Raw genomic sequence first — 18,113 nt, 5'->3', positions numbered from 1 at the left:
TGGTGGAAATTAAACAGAATAAAGGCGCAGGGCATCAACACTGAGCCTTCAGGTAATACACAAACGTTTCCCTAGGTCCCCTTCAATAACTGCCTGCAACTTTTTCCTCTTTCTTAAATTTAATCTACTTTTCTTCAACTGCAAACTTTCAAGATAAATATAAAACTGTTTTTAGCCAATGTTCCCTTGTTTTGCTTCCCCATTGCAAATGTGCAGTATTTTAGCAATACTATGCACTAAAGGGGATTTTAGTACCAATCTGTGGTCAAACCACAATTTATAGCTTTGTTTATATGGAAAAATGCATTTAGAGTTGGGTAAAATTCCATTTTATAAGTGGGATTCTGCCTACGATATATGCCTTGAGTTTGAACAAGACTCAATCCGCAAATATTTTTTGAGAACCTTCTAGGTGAAGGGCACCATTTCAGGGCCTATAATGCTCTGCAAATAAAATAACAACAAGGAGATACATCAACTCACCGAATCCTTACAGCATCCCTTCTAGATACATATTACTTTCCTCCTGGCCAGTGCAGAAACGGAAGTTTGGAGAGGAAAGATTGTGCAACACAAGTGAGAGGCAGAGCGGACATTCCGTCCCAGGTTGTCTGACTTCCAAGTCTGGGCTCTTTCAACTGCGTGATGGTGCAGACATTGTGCTTAAGGAGACGGTGACAGAAGCCACGCTGGGCCTTAGAAAAGCCTTGGAAGCTAAGCTGTCAGCAGCTTCTGGGAAAAGAGAAAAATGTGTGCTAAATCTCAGAAAAAGTTCTCTCAGACTGTAACTATACAGTATTAGAAATGCCTCCAAGTGCATGCTCTTCCAAGTGACTAAAAGATCAAAGAGAATCATTGGAGCAACTGAGACCCCGGGAGGACAGGGGCCTCTGGGGCTTGTGGCTGTGAGGTCCATTGGTGAGGAGAGAAGAGGATACACACAGGGGCCCAAACCGCCACTTTCTCAGGGAAGCCTATCACACTCTGCTTTTGCCCCTCAAACAGGACTGTAAATATCAAGCCTCGGATGTCTCATTTCGATCTAAACCCCTGATGGAGCCAGACCCACAATAAATTTTATAATTACCCTATTAAGATTTGGAAAGCTGATTCTCTTCCCTGCCCTTGCTAATCAGACCAGCTCAGCATGTCTGTTAATGGTCTCCATTCAGAAGGCAGCAACAGAGCGGGAAAACAATCCTGTCCTTGTCGTTCAGATCTTACCGGTAAATGTTGACGCTCCTGAGTGTCGACGCATCTGGTGTTCACGAGAGATCTACAAGTAACTGCCAGTGCAGTTCCCATTCCAGGCTCACATTTCCAAGGTGCAAATGTGAGGAGATTCCGGATGCATCTGCAGTTTGCTGACTTGCCTGCTCCTCAACCAATTTCACAGTATTTATTGAGCAGTGAGTACAGACCCAACATCTTTTCACAGAGGCCTAAGTGATTCAAAACAAGTAGAAATGGGTTCTTCTTAATTAAGGCATTTTTACTGTTGTCAATGTATTCATTTAGTCATTAAATACTTCTTGGAAATGAGTGAGGATTAAGACATATACACATTAAATGTATTGAATATAGTAGAGCATAATCAGGTGCTATACTTAGTTTCTCCTTAAGGGCCAGTCAACTCAGTTAAAAGCTAAGGGCCAGGAATGGCCAAAACAGAGCCCATACTATTAAGAAGTGGACAGCCAGGGAGAAAAAGAAGTAAAGCAGAAATTATAATATAATATGGTGTAATTAGGTGAGTACAGCATGCACAGAGGAGGACAAATGGTCAAGAAATGCCCTGGAAGGTGGACAACACTTGGACTGAGTCTTAAAACTTAAATATGAGTTCACAGAATGTAGGTCCAGGGCTGCATGCAGAGAAGTGGCCAATGGCATGGCTGGAGAAAAAGGCAAATTGCGACTTGCTTGTAATAGCTTCAGAAGTCACAGCTCCCTCCTCTCCCACGGCCCCACCAATTCCAGCGACTGCAGCTGCCCCAGATTTTGATCTCTGCCTCCTCTACTCAGTGATACCTCAGAGCTCCACTCAGATTCAGCTTTCTGCACCACAGGGAGGAAATTGCCCCCAAGCAGAAGCCAAGTTCAAAGAGCTGACCTTGTGACCTTTCTTAGAGATTGCACTCTTGCGCCACCTGTTGGCCAATGTCTGAAAACAGTTGCCTCATGTGGTTTGTCTAGTTTTTGTTTAGTTTGCAATGGGAGGGAGGACTAGTCTTGCATAAGTGAGGATTAAGACATACACATTAAATGTATTGAATATAGTAGAGCATAATCAGGCGCTATACTTAGTTTCTCCTTAAGGGCCAGTCAACTCAATTAAAATATATGGGAAGCATGGAGCTTTCCCATATATTTTGAACAGCCCTTCACTAGACCCTTATGCTATCTACCTTCCAATTTCTCAAACATCTGCCCCCATTCCTTTTCCTTTCCCTTCCTTCACCTCCTCTCCAGCAAAACTACTTTCATAAGTCACCTGTGCCATCTTTATTGCCCTAGTCAGTGGGTATTTCTTCCACCTCCAATCTCCCTGACCTCTTGGTAATATGTGAAAGGTTAACATATCTCCTTTTTGAAACTCTCTTCTCTCAGATTCTCACCTCTATGACTCAGCTTCTGCCTCCGACTCCTCCTGCTCTGTTTTAGTTGCTGTTCTCCATTTCTCTACCTCCTGATAACAGGACTATTCCACAGGGGGCTCATCCTGGACCCTTTGGGCATCCACTACTGTATATTCATAGGTTTAGATATTTAATTTCTTGCCTTGTCTTTTATGCTAACGATTCCACTTTGTGAGAACAATCCTGTCTCCACCCAAACTCTTGTCAGATTTGTCCAATTGCCAAGTAGATATTTGTATCTGGATATCCCACCTCAAAACTGATCTGGCTTTTGTCTCCTTTTTAACCTTATCTTATACTCGTCTATCCTTTGTCTATTGTTCCATCTACACTGACTTGCATTTAAATTCCTAAAGCACACCAAATTCTTTCCCACCGCAAGGTCTTTGCACTTGTTGTTTCTGCTTCCTGGATCGCTCTTCCCTCTGTTTTTGCATGTCTATCTTCTCCTCATCCTAAGGTCTCCATTTCCCTTTAATCTCCTCAGACAGACTTCCCTTGACTACACGATCTATCTAAACACCACCCTGTTATTCTCTATCATTATTTCCTCTTGCTTCTTTCACAGTACTTATAATTTGTGATTATTTGTTATATACTTGCTTACCTGTGCTGTATTCATATGTCTATGTGTTTGTTCACTTATTCTAAGTATCATAAGGATGGGATCTTGTCTGCTTTATCAATTAATTTCTGTTTGGCATCTAGCTCGGTGTCTGGCACATAGTAGGTAGTCAGTAAATATTTGTTGGATGTGAGAGTGAGCGCATAACCAGACTCACTATTCTTTTCTTCTCTACAGAAAGGTCCTCCACCACAGGTTTCCTGTGCTAGGCATTAATGTTAGAGACACAAACATATAAAGCGTAGTCTTTCATACTTCTGCAACTTTTTATCAATTAATAAAAAATAATACAGTTTCTGAGACCAAGTGTACACTGAGCTGAAAGAAACCAAGGGGTTAGAGTCTGTGGGATGGGGCTTGAGAAAAGGAGCCGATTACAGAGTTTTGAAGGCTGAAACCACCATTAGTCTGGTAGCCCAAAGTGCACGTCATTACAACTTATTATTACTATTTTTGAGTCCACATGGCACAGTTGACCCCACAGACCATGGGCTGTTTTCCTGCTGGTTTTTGCTAGTTTCCCCAGAAGTAATTGCCCTGTAAATGTTGTTCCTACTCCTGGGGTTTTACAACTTCTCACACCCTCCAGGCTCAGGTTCCTGCAGATCTTTCTTTCCATTAAGCCCAAGATTGGTCAGTGTATTAGCCTTTTCCATGTCGGGCTATAATTCACCTGTTTTCCAACCTCGTTGCCCCAATATACTGTTAACCATGGCAGAGACACTGGGCCTTTGCCCTCTTTGTAGCCCCCATATCCTAGTTCAATGTCTAACACATAGGAGGCCCCTCAGTAAATGTGCATGAATGAAAGAATAAGGTTTGCTAAGCCTTCTCTAACCAAAACAGTGGCCAGGAAAATGAGTCTCTGGGCAATAGGTGTATGGTCAAGGTTAAACCAGAGTTTTCTCTGGGACGTCAGATAACTTTCATTTTCACATGGCAGCTCCTCTCTGTGCAAACCTGGGGACGGGGAGCATGTGGCAGTCAGTTGTGCGAAGAAAGAGCAACAGGACATAATGCAGGGAATTGGAGGGGTAAGGATGGCAAGAGAAGATGGACTCAAGGAATGTTTAAAAGGTAATGCCAGCAAGACCTTTTGCCTTTCCCAGGCCCTGCAGAGTAAATTTAAGTCATCTTCCAGACAGTGTGAATGTTGGAAGCATCTTCCACTCCATTAGATAAAATTAGAATTCGAGAGTAGAACATGCCTAACTACAAGAGCTGCGTCTACAGGAGAATTTTAAAATATATTACGCTCAGTTGTCAGTACCGGTGCATTAAGCATTCTGTCACTTGCATAGCTGCTGTAATTTGCCTCACATGGGTGAATACAGTACTCTCAGGGGATAATTTACTCTCATTTGCTTACCAGAGAAACAGAACTTTAATATATATTCCTCATCTTTGGCCAAGATATGATGTGTATAGTGAGGATTTTGATTGAACATTTGCACCAACCATGGGAGCAGGGAGGTGATTAACGTGCTAATCAGCTAATTCGGGTCTGCTGAATTCTGGGTAGGAAGGTTTCAAGGACTCTAAGAAAGTTTTATATCATCTCCTATTAAATTACAGAGCCACACATGAAACTTTTGCATGGTGAATAAAGGATTATCTTCTAACAAAACTACCCTGAATTACCAGCTCTGCTGTCTTTTCTCCAATCCATCCTGCAGATCTTCATTTAGCGCAGGATTTGTCAGTGTATGAGGGTTTTATATGTTGGGTTAAAATTCACTTGTTTTCGGTGTTTTCAGAATCTATGTTGAGAAAACATTTCCTTTCTCTTTGCATTAGTGCTGTCTACACTTCCCGCATGCTCTTTCTCACCTCCCACTTCTTTCTCAGTAAGTGCTGATCCTTCTGCCTGTACTGCTCAGCGAACAGTATTCTTTCCACAGTCCACAGTAACTGTCATGTCACAAAAGCACACTTTGTGCCCTGGTCTTCTCTCTCACTCTCTTTGACTTCCACACTGTTACATCTTCCCCCACCTTTTTGGCTGCTTTTTTTTTTATAGGTTCAAATTCTTTTTTATTATTGGTTTTCTTGAGTCTCCGCCCTAGTTATCTGCATTTCTCAGTCAACATTCTCTGTCTGGATGGTGTCATTCCCTCCTGTTTCCTAGGGCTACCGTAACAAAGTACCACAGACTCAATGGCTTGAATACCAGAAATGTATTGTCTCACGGTTCCAGAGGTTAGAAGTCCAAGATCAAGGTGTCTGCAGGGTTGCTTCCTTCTGAGGCCTGTGCGAAGGAATCTATTCCATGCCTTTTGCCTCTTGCCCAGCTCCAGGTGTTTTGCTGACAATCTTTGGCATTATTTGGCTCGTAGAAGCATCACCCCTATATCTGCCTTTGTATTCATGTGGTGTCTTCCCTGTGTGTGTCTGTGTCCAAATTTCTCATTTTTATATGGACACTGGTCATATGTGGTTAGGGCTCACTTTAATTTGATTACCTCTTATCTGTACCCAAAATGTCAAGTTCTGTCATACAGCAGGTTAGGACTTCAACATGAAAATTTGGGGGGACACAATTTAACCCCATAACCTCTCCTGTAGCTTCAATGACTTGTCCATGTGCTGGTGACTCTCAAATCTGTGTCTCCATCCCAAACCTGTCTTTTCAACTCCAGACCTGTGTGCCCAACCACCTGCTGTCCATCTTCCCCTGGATGACTTTTATGCACCTTAAACTCAGCATGTCACCTTCTCCCTGAACGAGGTCCTCCTTCTAGCCCAGTGAATGATGTCTGATGTGAATGGAAGTAGACCTTAGGCCCAGACAGTTGGTTTTAGGCTTGGAGCTGGACATTAAAAGGAGAGTAGGATCTAGGTAAGTGAGAAAGAGGCTTGTATGACTGTGGAGCTGGGACTTGCCACTGTGGGTTTCATTCATGGACTGTGTCAGCCCACCCACCTGGTAGGTGAGGACACCCGTAACAATTGGGAAAATGGCTTGATGCTGGTAGCTTCCTTCATATGCCCCAAGACAGAAACTTGCAAATAGTTTTGTTATCAGTGGAATTTGAGTTTTTGGGGTACCTTTGGGGAAAGGAATTTTCTGAGCCCCCGCTGGGAGGATAGAATTTCATGGAAAGCTTTATTGATGATGTAAAATTAAGGGAGTTCCCCTCCAAGGTCCCATCTCCATTCGTCCTGCCATGGAAGAAGTCCAATCTTGTCTTCAGCAGGGCCAGATTTAAGGACACTGCCCAGAATTTCTGCTCCATATTATAGTCCAGTGCAGTCCAGCATCTGGATAGTCTAGCTTATGTTCCCAGCTGCAGTCCTTTGTGTGTGGGGTCTGCATGGACATGAGCCACATGGCTATGGAGGGAGAACAGGCGAGCACATGGGCATGTTTGGGTCATGGAGCAAGAGCGAGCAAGAGCACAAGAGCCAGAGAGAGGGGACTCTGTCTGGGCATTTCACCCTTCCAAGATTTCACACCCTTGAGTGGTTTCACCCTCCTAGTCAGTGATCTTTTTTCCAGGCTAGACTGAGAGACAAGAACCTTCCCTACATCATTTCACAGGTGCCTACTTCCCCCTTGGTTCTATCTCTTCCTCCAGTGTTCTGCAGGGAATAGATGAGTGGTTTCCTGGGGAACATGAAGCTGCCCAGATGACCATGCTTATAATGTCTGGCCTCCCTTTTGCTCTCTGTCTTTTATTAACCTTAATAACTAGCTAATTACAACAATAACAGTTTCATTTAGATTGTGGTTTAAATCAGTAATCAGCTGCCTCTGCCAGCTCTTGACTTGCACTCCTCCTGAGTGGCACGTGTAAATGCTAACAGCATTAGCTGTAACCTGGTATACTCAACTGCAATTTAATTTTTTTCCGCTCATAAAAAAGGCATACGTATTTTGTGAACTAATCCATAGGCTAATGGTTTAAGAGCCAATTCCCACATAAAAAGACACTAGCAGTGGCCCAGGGCTGAGCAGTCTGCTGGCTCCTTGATTAAAGGCTGGCTTATCCACCCATTCAGTATTTAACTCTCTTTATGGAATTACTTGTGACTGGATTCCCCCCCCCCCCCCCAATTTGGACAATAAGAAAACGAGGACAGTCATCATGCCTTCTTGTCTTTCTTGCACTAAACTGAGGGCTAGACACATAGTAGGCATCACTGACTTGTTAATTAATGGGTTATCAAAGAATCAGGCCAATTGTCACTGGCCTTTGGGTTTATTCTGAATTGGTTTTGACTATAATGAATTGTGAATCTGCCTTATTAATGCTTTGTCGAATCCATCAATCAAGGTTCTCACCAGGGCCATTTGAAAGGGAATGTATTCCAGGGAGCCCTAACAGAGAGGAATTTGTAAGTAAAGGGTTTCCACAGTTAGTAGGGAATATTTTCCAAGATCTTCAGGGTAACAGTGACATTGCAAGAAGATGGTAGTGATGCTACACGGTGCATAGAAGGATCTTAGTGCCCTTTAGATGTACTTGTATGTGGGTCAATACCCTGGTTCAAATGACAAGGAAATCAATACTTTGGGGGCAGAAGAGACAAAGTCTCTACTAGAGGAAAGTCAATGTGAAGGCGTAATGAGAAGCAAACAGGATGATTCAAGGGAGCAAGCTCAGCATATGTGAAACCAGAATTAGAAAACAAATTACAAGTAGTTACTAACTTTAATAAGTTATTCTTTCTAGCATAAACACTCCCACTGCATCTAATATATGATTTAAATACTATTACATTATGTATGTGATTTAAGAGTAGTGCACATGGTGTTATAAAAAACAAATACTTGCATAGTCGTAAAGCTCGCATCTTACTTCTTAAGAGAAAGGGGTGTGTGTTCAAAACTACAGCTTCCAGAACTAAAACTTTAATAGATTTATACCAGACCAGGACAGTACTTTTAGTTTTATTTCTTCATCCAGCACAGTATTTTCTTACCTATTTTGCTTCAACTTATTGAGCTTATCTCTTTGGGAAATGTTCTGAACTGGATCCTGAATTTCTTTGGGTTTTCTTGGATTGAAGTGAATATTTTGGAACCATCAGGACAGGCCTTTTTACTGTAAGGCTAATGAATCTCCACTTGCTGTTGCCATCAAGGTGACAGGAATGACATGAGGAGAAGTGAGGTTGGCGCATCGTAGAGATTTTCCCTCTCCACCTTCACTTGGGCATCAGCCAGCAATCTTCCAGGGGGAAAATTGCCCCCAGGTTTCACCAAAGGTAACTTGGGTAGCTATGTCCCCTTATGAATGTATACCATTGGGTTCTTACATGGAAGCTGGCAAGAATTCCAGAAAATCTTCCTAAATGCTTTCAATGGTTCCCTCTCTGAGCTCAGAGACTGTCCTCTATAGAGGGGGCTGCAATCCAAAAAGAAGTGGTGCAGTTGCCAAGTGGGAGGGGAATGGAGGTATGGATAAAAGAAGATGAAGTGATTAAGAAGTATACATTCTAGGTACATAAACAGTCATGGAGATGTAAAGTACAGCATAGGGAATATCATTAATAACATTGATGGGTACTAGACTTATTGGGGTGATCAGTTCGTAAGTTACCTAAATGTCTAATCACTATGTTGTACACCTGAAACTAATATAATGTATGTCAACTGTAATTGGAAAAAAAATTTAATTAAAAGTGGTAAGTAAAGCCATCAGAGAGAAAGGGGAAAGGGCAACTGAGCTGCAGGGTTGGGTCATGTAAAAGCCCTGATTGTCAGCATTAGACAGGGCTCTTGATTGGAACCCTCAGAAGTCAGTTAACCAAAGGGAGATTTACTGAGTAGATCTGGGGGGTGAGACTCAAGGACCTTGAAAAATGGGTGGGGAACTAAGAGGACATCACAGCTGAGCAGCCAGGGCAATCTGCCAGGATGCTATTGTTACCATCTCTACCTGATACCCTGCTGCTCATGAAATAGCAACAAGCTAGCTTCCTTGAGATTCAAAGTTCTGGATAGGGCGGTCTGATTGGCTGAAACTAAGTCATGCCTGCACCCTATTGCCAGGGGCAGGGGGAATTCTTTGGTTTCCTTTAGCTTCCTTTGTGGGTTATGGTATGGGACTTTGTTTCCCTAAATGGGAAGGAAATTGGGTGCTGGCAATTAAAAATAGGACAGAGGGCCACATTAAAGACACTCAGGGAGTTGGTAACTTGACTTAGAGATTTAAAAATATATTATTTATTCTTTTGCAACAACAACAACAACAAAAAACACACACTTTCTATTATCTTAGGAAATTATTTAAAATCAGGACTATCACCAAATATTGTAAAGGCAATTTTGTGGTATTCTGCTGATTCCATCTATAGGATCAGCAAATACATTCAAAATTCTTCCTTAGGTATTTTGGGAATACTTAAAAACCCATTTCAGATTTCTATGAATGTTCAGAAGAAATCACCTAGGTTAACCCATAATTTAATTTACCGATGACAGAAGGTGTAACAGGCTCAGTAGTCAGTGACTGGATATGAGTAAGATAAGAGGTAGCTGAAGTTAGAAGAAAAAAGTTTAGACATAATAAAACATTGGTATTATTAGGGCCATGTTGAGATAGCACTGAGGAAATAAAGCTTGATATTGGAGGGAGACTTAGGGCCAGAAATTATCTAAACAAGCAAGGATTAAGGATGATATTTTATTTGGGGAAAGGGAGCCAGAATCAATGAATCTTGACCCCGACCTGTTCTTTAGAATACAAATCCAGAACATGTGTTTGACAATTATGAGGGTTGCTCAAGCAAGGATGTCTTTATTGAGGGAGGCGGGGAAGAGGGACCATCTGATGTGACTAATGAGAGACTTCCAACCCTTCACTCCTAATACAGTTTACTCTCGATACCTATTAAAATCTAAACACTGATCATCCACAGAATTTGCAGTGCCCAGGCACTCACTGTGGCCTAGAAAATAGATATGATTTATTTATGATCCTTGACTGCATCCCAAGTGACATTCTTAATATTTATTTTTGTCAGGACTGGCTTTATATTAATCGAATTCCAAGGCCATACATATAGCATGGGGCAGTGTCTTCATTTACAGGATCGAAAATGACTGTCTCATGGCCCAAGCCCTGACATGCCTCTGGGCCAAGCTCTGAAGTTTCAAGTTTGCCTTTTTAGGACAATGATTGAAATATCTCCAGTGGCTCAACGACTGTTGGGTCTTTCCACAAATCAACCAAAGGGAGGCAGCTGGCAGCAGCCGATGGGCTTTGAGCTCTATTGCATAAGGAGGTATAGAAGCAAGGGCATAACACGTCAGTGAAAATGAAGAAGCAAAAGAAATTACTAGTTTGGCTTACAAATCCAACACTTGGTAGCTACACACGATATACCAACTTTTTAGTAACTATGGCCAATATTTGATCTCAACTTGCTATCCAACCTATTTTTGGACTTCTTCCTTTTCACCTTCTACAATTGCCAAATGATCACAAAATGAAACCTGATATTCACTGAAGGAAACTTGAGAAGACACAACTCATCCTATCTAATAAAGAGGGAATATGCAAATTGACTGTCACATCATCACAAAGATGGAGGTGCCCATAGCCACAAGATGGAGCACCCAGTCCTCTCGGCCCTGCTGGAGTCCCCCAGTCCTTTCAGCCCTGCTGGGGGGGAGGGGGTGGCAGGCGCGTAGTGTGGCCAGACCTGTCCTCAGCCCCCCAGCTGCTCAGGGCCAGCCCAAGGCTCAGGCAAGCCTCAGATGGTGGCTTCCCAGCCGCCCAGGGCCACCTGAGGCTCAGGTAACCAGGGCGGGCCGAGGCTTCTGCTGCTGGCAGTGGCAGCAGCAGAGGTGTGATGGGGGTGTCGCCTTCCCCTGATTGCCAGGTCACCTCCCGCCCCTGAGGGCTCCCGGACTGTGAGAAGGGGCTGAGGGACGCCCCCCCCCCCAACTCCAGTGCATGAATTTTCATGCACCAGGCCTCTAGTGTAAAAATAAAAAATATATATATTTGAAAGATAAATTTAAAATGACTTGGAGTATCTGAGTGTGAGTGCCTTTTGGAGAGTATGAATAAATGAGGGTTCACTAAATTCCAGGCAGCCTCTTTTTATCGCCTTTGAAATATTCAATCAGAAACCATAATAAATGGTACAGTAACCATTTTTAGATATGTAAAATAATAACATCCATCTTGGAACTTTGATAATAATATTAACATAACATTAATTTAAGCGTAGTAATCAGCATGTAATTCTTCTGTTGATTTTTTTGAATAGCTGTACATTTTTTATTTAATTCCAAGATTAAATAATAAATTTTCATCAAGTCGTCTTGAGGCAATACTAATAGATAATACAGTAACTCCATTTTCAGATACCTCTACTTATTTTTACCCAAGATTGAGAAATAAAAGAAAACCATATATGCTTTTATGAAGAGGCCTGGACTGTGGAGCTAACATTTGCATCTAAGTTGCACTGCTGTTCTGCTAGGTTCTTGAGGCTCAGGAACTCAGGATTACTTTGGACATCACTGCTTCCCGACGTTCTGATTTTATTCCTTCAAGTGATTACTCACACAAGTACATAACCTGATGTATTCAAAGCCAAATTCAAACCAAGATGTCATTGCTATTTCAAGATTTTGCTTTCCATTTGACAGTTTCTACCTCCTTTCTGCCATCTCAGAAACACCACAGCAAGACCTCGCCCCCATAACCCAGAGAAAGTGATAGCCTCTGTTCTCCACCTTGTATCAGCAAGACTATAAAGAAACTCCTAACTTACAAGGAAGAACAAACACAAATGCCCCAGAGAGTGGTCAGAGCAGTCTACCTGTCTTGGAGCTGATGTCCATCAGTGTCCAAGTTGATTCTGATACTCTGTTTCTAATGATCCCAGTTGCTTCTCAGCAGGTATTTTATGAGGTCATGCTGTGTATAGAATATTTTATCTTAGACATAATTTTTAAAAGTGTAGCATATATAGATAACAAGAATAATTATAGATGTATGTACATACATGGGTTGATATATATACATGTATTTCCTAGTTCTGACCTACTAAGAAGACCTACTTTCAGGGGTATCCCACTAACAGTAAACACACAGCCAGATGTTAGTTTCTAAATACCATTCTCCAATGAAAGGAAATATGGATCCTGGGAGAGATGACTGATTCTAGGAGTGGGCAGGGAAAATAAACGATGAGTCCAGAGCACCTTGCAATGCCAGAAAGTAAGGAAAAGCTCCAAAAAACAAAAGGATGGGAATACGTCAAAGGAACTCATAAGTCAATCTCCCAATGGCGAAAGATGAAATAATTTAAGCAAAAGAATAAACAATCCAGGTTTGATCATAACTCAAAGTAGAAAATAAATATACTTGAGTCCACACTGAAATAGATAAATGATCGAATAAAGGGAGAAAAAGAGAAAAATCTTCTTTTCACAAGAATTCCAAATAATATGTGCAGACACTCTCCCTCGAGAAGGTAAAGCTCAACACGCCCCCATTCCCCACACCAAGTGTAGGCTGGACTTAGTTACCTGCTTCCAAAGAACAAAGTATAGAAAGGGGAGAAAGAGGGGGGAACCAGGCCAACACTGCTTTGGCCAGGTGATCAAGGGAAACATCACCAGTAATAAGTCATACTGGTAGCATAAAATGACATATCACATGATAAGGACACTTCACTTCTGTTGTGTTTTTCCCCAAAACACATAGCCCCAGTATAACCATGAGAAAAGACATCTGATAAACCCCAATTTGAGGGACATCCTACAAAATACTTCCCGAGCACTTCCCAAAACCGTCGGTAATGAGAAACAAGGACAGACTGAAGCACTGTCACAGACCGTGGGCGGCTAAGGAGACATGATGACTAATGTAATGTGGTGTCCTGGGTGGAATCCTGGAATAGAAGAAGGTCATTACTGACACAACCAGTGTAATCCAGGGAAGTCTGAGGTGCGGTTAGTAGTAATTGCCAACGTTAATACCTTCATTTTGACAAATGCCCCCGGGGTATGTAAAATATTAACGCCAGCCGAAACCGGTTTGGCTCAGTGGATAGAGCGTCGGCCTGCGAACTCAAGGGTCCCAGGTTCGATTCCGGTCAAGGGCATGTACCTTGGTTGCGGGCACATCCCCAGTAGGGGGGTGTGCAAGAGGCAGCTGATCAATGTTTCTCTCTCATCGATGTTTCTAACTCTCTATCCCTCTCTCTTCCTCTCTGTAAAAAATCAATAAAATATATTTTTAAAAAATAAAATATTAACGCTAAAGGAAACTGGATGGAGAGCACATGGGAACTCTGAACTATCTTTTGAAATCCTCTGTAAATATAAAATGATTCCACACTTAAAAGTTTACTTAAAGGGAGAGAAGAACACAGTCTCTGACATCAGGCAGCTTACGCAGATGGAGAGTCAGAGCATCTCACAGGAGAAAGGGAAGCAATGGGGCAGCAAGTGCATGCCTGCTGTCAGTGAGCTCAGACGGCACAAGTTCAAAGACAGTGCAGGTGCATATGATCTACCAGTGAACAGTGCATGAACCAATCCGAATCTGATCAAGGATTTAAGCATTGGGCTGGCTTCAGAGTGTTCCAGATAGAGGAACAGCTGTGGAAGGCTTGAAAGCTGTCAGTACTGAGAGTGAAGGGTCAGAGCACAGCCAGACCAGCTTCCTTGAAATGGAGTATTCAGGTTGGGGTAGGGCTGGCCATGTAAATTGAGGTCCCAGTGCAAAATGAAAATGTAGGGCCCCTTGGACAAAAAGCAGAAAATATGGCTTTTTTTTTTTTCCTTAGGCTCTTTCTCTCTGTGTGTCTCTCTTTTTCTCTGTGTGTCTCCGTGTGTGTGTGTGTGTGTGTGTGTGTGTGTGTGTGTGTGTGTGTCTATTTCTCTCTCCATACCTGGCATTTTTTGCTATTTAATATCTGCTCCCTTGGACACCGGATATTTGTTGGGTGAGTGCAGGCCCCCACAGATACTGGCAGCCCCACCCTGGAATCCCAGCACTCTACATTCCAGCTCCCAGGGCCCTGTGAGATTGCTAGGCAGGGCCAAAGGTGAACACCCACCCCAGGAGGTAGGGAGACAACAGGAGACAGGAGCATGTGTGAACTGAGGCTCTGAGCCCCTGTGTATACTCCGTTATCCCATCAGAAGTCACTTACAAAAAAAAACAAAAACAGTTTAAGAGATAAAAGTATTAAAAATTTCCAAGTGGCAACTATATGTCACCCACCCTTGGATGCGTGTGGTGATGGGGGCGGGGGAGTCCTTTTGAGCACACCGCCCTGTGTGACTACACTGGATGCAGGCACATGAAGCCGGCCTGAGTGGGGGAATCGTGGGAGATTAATCAGGATCGGAAGAGGCTTAGCCTGTGGAAGATCCTGAAGGCTGAGTTTTGTCTGTAACAGTGGACAGAGGCCAGAGGTGACTGAGGAAACACAATGAAATTGGATGTTAGTGATTAATCTGACGGAAAGTGCATCGTGGATTTGATAGGAGACACTGTTGGCAGCTTTACCAGTTAGGAATTGAACAGTCAGCTTTGGGAAGGAAAGGAGGAAGTAAGCATAACATAACACTTCCCTTTCCTTGAGGCAAACTATTAGACAGTGTTAACAGTTCCAATTCAGAACAGATGTATCAACCCAAACACCATATTCTAATGTTCATTTCTAGTTAGTGGATTTATCTCAAAAGACCCTCGTCAACGTAACACTTTCTTTTTAGGAGCCCCTTTTATAAAGTTAGAAACAAGCTCAATGAATGTTCCATATGGGCTGTGATTGTGGCTGCCATGTATTTTACTGCCAAGGCATTTTAAATCTGTTTGCAATTTTTTCCTCCAGAAAGTTCTCAAACTGGTGTGAATGCTTTCTTCCCAGGTACCTCCAGATCATCAGTCCCTCGATGTAAACCAGGAGCCAACTGCCCTAGTTCACACAGCGGCATCAGTAGACAGCTGTCCCCTCTGTCTATCACCGAAGATTCTTCTGCTCCTATTCTTGAACTTCAGAGCCGAGGATCCTCTGGAGTTTGTGGACACAGAGTTGAGAGGCAGAACAGATCAGGTATGGTGCTGACCTCTTACTAACAGTACATTCAGGGAACCTGCTATCCAGCCATCAAAGATCTCACCATTGTCACAGAACAGAGACGTTACGTGGACGTTTAGGAGTGGTGAGGGGAAGGTTTATCAAGCAGGAGGAGACAGAAGAGGGAAATGTATAGATAGGGACAGTCCACAACTTAGGATGGTTTGGCTTTGGATTTTTTGACTTTAAGATCGTTTGAAAGCAATGTGCATTCAGTAGAAACTACATTTTGAACTTTGAATCTTGATCTTTTCTGGGCTAGGGATATGTGGTATGATACTCTTTCCTGATGTTGGACAGCAGTAGTAACCACAGCTTCCAGTCAGCCACATGATCACGAGGGGAAACAAGCTATACTCTACGGTGTAGTATTAAATGCATTTTAGACTTACGATATTTTCAATTTATGATGGGTTTATTGGGGTGTAACCCCGTCGTAAGTCAAGGAGTATGATTTGTACAACCTCTTAGTGTGCACAATGTAGCAGAGAAACTGAATACCAAAACCTATTGTTGAAGGGTTTAACATGGTTAAACAATGACATCTAATGGTGTTTACAAGGTAACTGGTCTTTCTCATCTTCAAGGAGTCAAAAGCCAGCATCTTTTATCTCAGCCCTGGGGTTACTAACAACAGTGTGCCCATTCTGAAAAGAATAGAAACACCAGTAAAATCAGACTCTGCTCTTGCCCTCATCGGACTGCCAGTCCTTGGAGCGCCTGCAGTTTTCCCAATCTTACACTTCCTTCAGGACACTTGTCACTGGCCTCTCTAATCAGCAATAGCTGATCAGTCAAGACCTTTAGCCTTTCCTCTCATCTGCCTGACCACTTACCAACTCCTGGGCTACTTGAATTGCTAGATAAATCTCATAACTATATCCATGAGTTTCCCAACAAATTTATCACTTTTAATGTAGCCAACTCCACTAGGCTACTGCCCAATACTGTTTTTTTTTTTTTATGTTGGTCATCTTTATGCCATCCCCAGAGAATGCTCTCAATCCCTGAGTCCATACTCACTTCTTCTCATTGTATGACCACACTTTATCTTCCCCCAAAGAGCAAAAGAATTATGTGCTATCAGGTGCTTTCCTCCCTGCCTAAAAATATCTGTTCTCTTGTTGCCTACTACCATCCATGCAGGACCACCTTTGACTTGTGTGTTTTCTACCATTCTGCTAACTCCTTTTCCTATATCCAGGGTCACCTCCTCTCCATCTCTTCCACTGGCATTTTTCAATTTCTCCTCCATTTGTTCACTCAGCTTGGCCAGCAACGTATTAAAATGTCCTGCAGCCTTAAAAACAATAACAACAGCAAAAGCAGCAAAATACTCCATCCAAAATAATTGGGTAGTAAAAACAAAACAAAACAAAAAAACCTACCAAGGGCCGAGGGGCGGGCCACTGGCTCAGCCCCCGCGCCCGCCCACCCTCCCTCCCTTCCTTGGGCAGAATGCGTAAGATGGGTATTCGTGGCCGCCATCTGCGCACAGCGGTGGCGTTCTGTCATTTACACACATTGTTCTCATTAAAAAGTGAATTATACTCGGAAAAAAACAACAACCCTAGAACTTTGAGAAAACTGGCTTTAAAAATAAAGAGAAATGACAACTCAGGGAACACGGTTAGGGTGAAATAAACCAAGGTATAGAGGAGGCCTGAAAGCCCCTTCTGGGGTCCTACTAATTTGAGAAGAGGTTTCTTTATATGAGCAAAGATCTTTTTCAGAAAGTGACAATATTTTTAAATGGTATGAACTCCAAGATTCAAATTATTTTAAAAGGTGAAGAAAACGGCATCTTAAATCTTCAGAAACTTTTAATTGGCTTTAATACATTGCAGTAATATTCCTATTATTCCAGTCATCTGCTGAGTAGAATGTTCCAGTTAATTAACTATGCTGGTTAATAAAGACTTGCCCTATCTATCATATACAGATTGTAAATTTTAAACACTCTACCATTAAAGATCAAATGGGACATAATTTACTCTTTCTGTAATGTTCAGAAGGCATTTTGTATATTGCAGGGCACCAAAGAAAAAAGAGAACAGAATAATCTGGAGAGCAGCTCACCAGGCTTTCATGAACATTATGGTACTCAGTCTCAAAATGAATCCCATAATATAGATATTATCGCTGTTTGACAGAGAAAGAAACCAAGACTGGAATAAAATGTACATGCAGGGCCATACAATGGCAAGGCCAGGACTTACATGCATGTTTCCAAATTCCAATGGCCTCTACCATCAATTCACATGGCTCCAATCAAAGTCCATAAAAATGGATGGAGTTCCCGGTAAATCAATCTCAAGGATATATACAAAACTATAAATGTAAGCAGAACTATGTAAAAACCATTTTTAAAATAGAAAAATAAATGAATTCTGGAGACTCAATCTTTCTATAGTACCTATAGAAGGTAAAATTAAAGAATTGGCAACAACTAAATGTAGTTAGCAGAAGACGAATGGGCCAACACTGTGGGAGGATTTAGGTGACTATTGATGTCATCAGAAGTCCTGTCTGTGGTATGATGGTAGTACAGAGCAATCTTCATGAAGGCAGATGTCAGCTCAAAGGGATCCTTAAAATCTCTGTAGAATCATTTCTCCTTTATGAGATAGTCCCTGAGAATAAAGTGATTTGAAATGCGATCCTTTAAGCGTCACTTCTCTGAAACCTCATGCAAGATTGTCATTCCTGCCAGGAAAGAGAACTTTTCCTCCCATCCATTTCTGAAACTTGCAGTGCTTGAACAGAATGCTCAAGCCTGAATCCCA

At 42.3% G+C, this 18,113-nt stretch overlaps 1 protein-coding gene across 1 annotated transcript in view; it reads left to right on the top strand.

Annotated features, from left to right (window-relative positions):
• The window catches only part of SLC35F4 (solute carrier family 35 member F4), a gene marked incomplete at both ends in the record, with an annotated part of 155,039 nt that overhangs the window by 114,766 nt on the left and 22,160 nt on the right, over window positions 1-18,113 (top strand). The window contains one exon of the mRNA XM_079768011.1: window positions 15,118-15,303. Within this exon, the coding sequence (XP_079624137.1) occupies window positions 15,118-15,303 (186 nt within the window). The remainder of the gene's footprint in view (window positions 1-15,117; window positions 15,304-18,113) is intronic.

Source organism: Cnephaeus nilssonii (assembly GCF_951640355.1).
Source record: "Cnephaeus nilssonii genome assembly, chromosome: 4".
NCBI lineage: Eukaryota > Metazoa > Chordata > Mammalia > Chiroptera > Vespertilionidae > Cnephaeus > Cnephaeus nilssonii.
The sequence above is the reverse complement of the archived record's forward strand: the minus strand, read 5'-3'. Positions and strand labels throughout refer to the sequence as shown.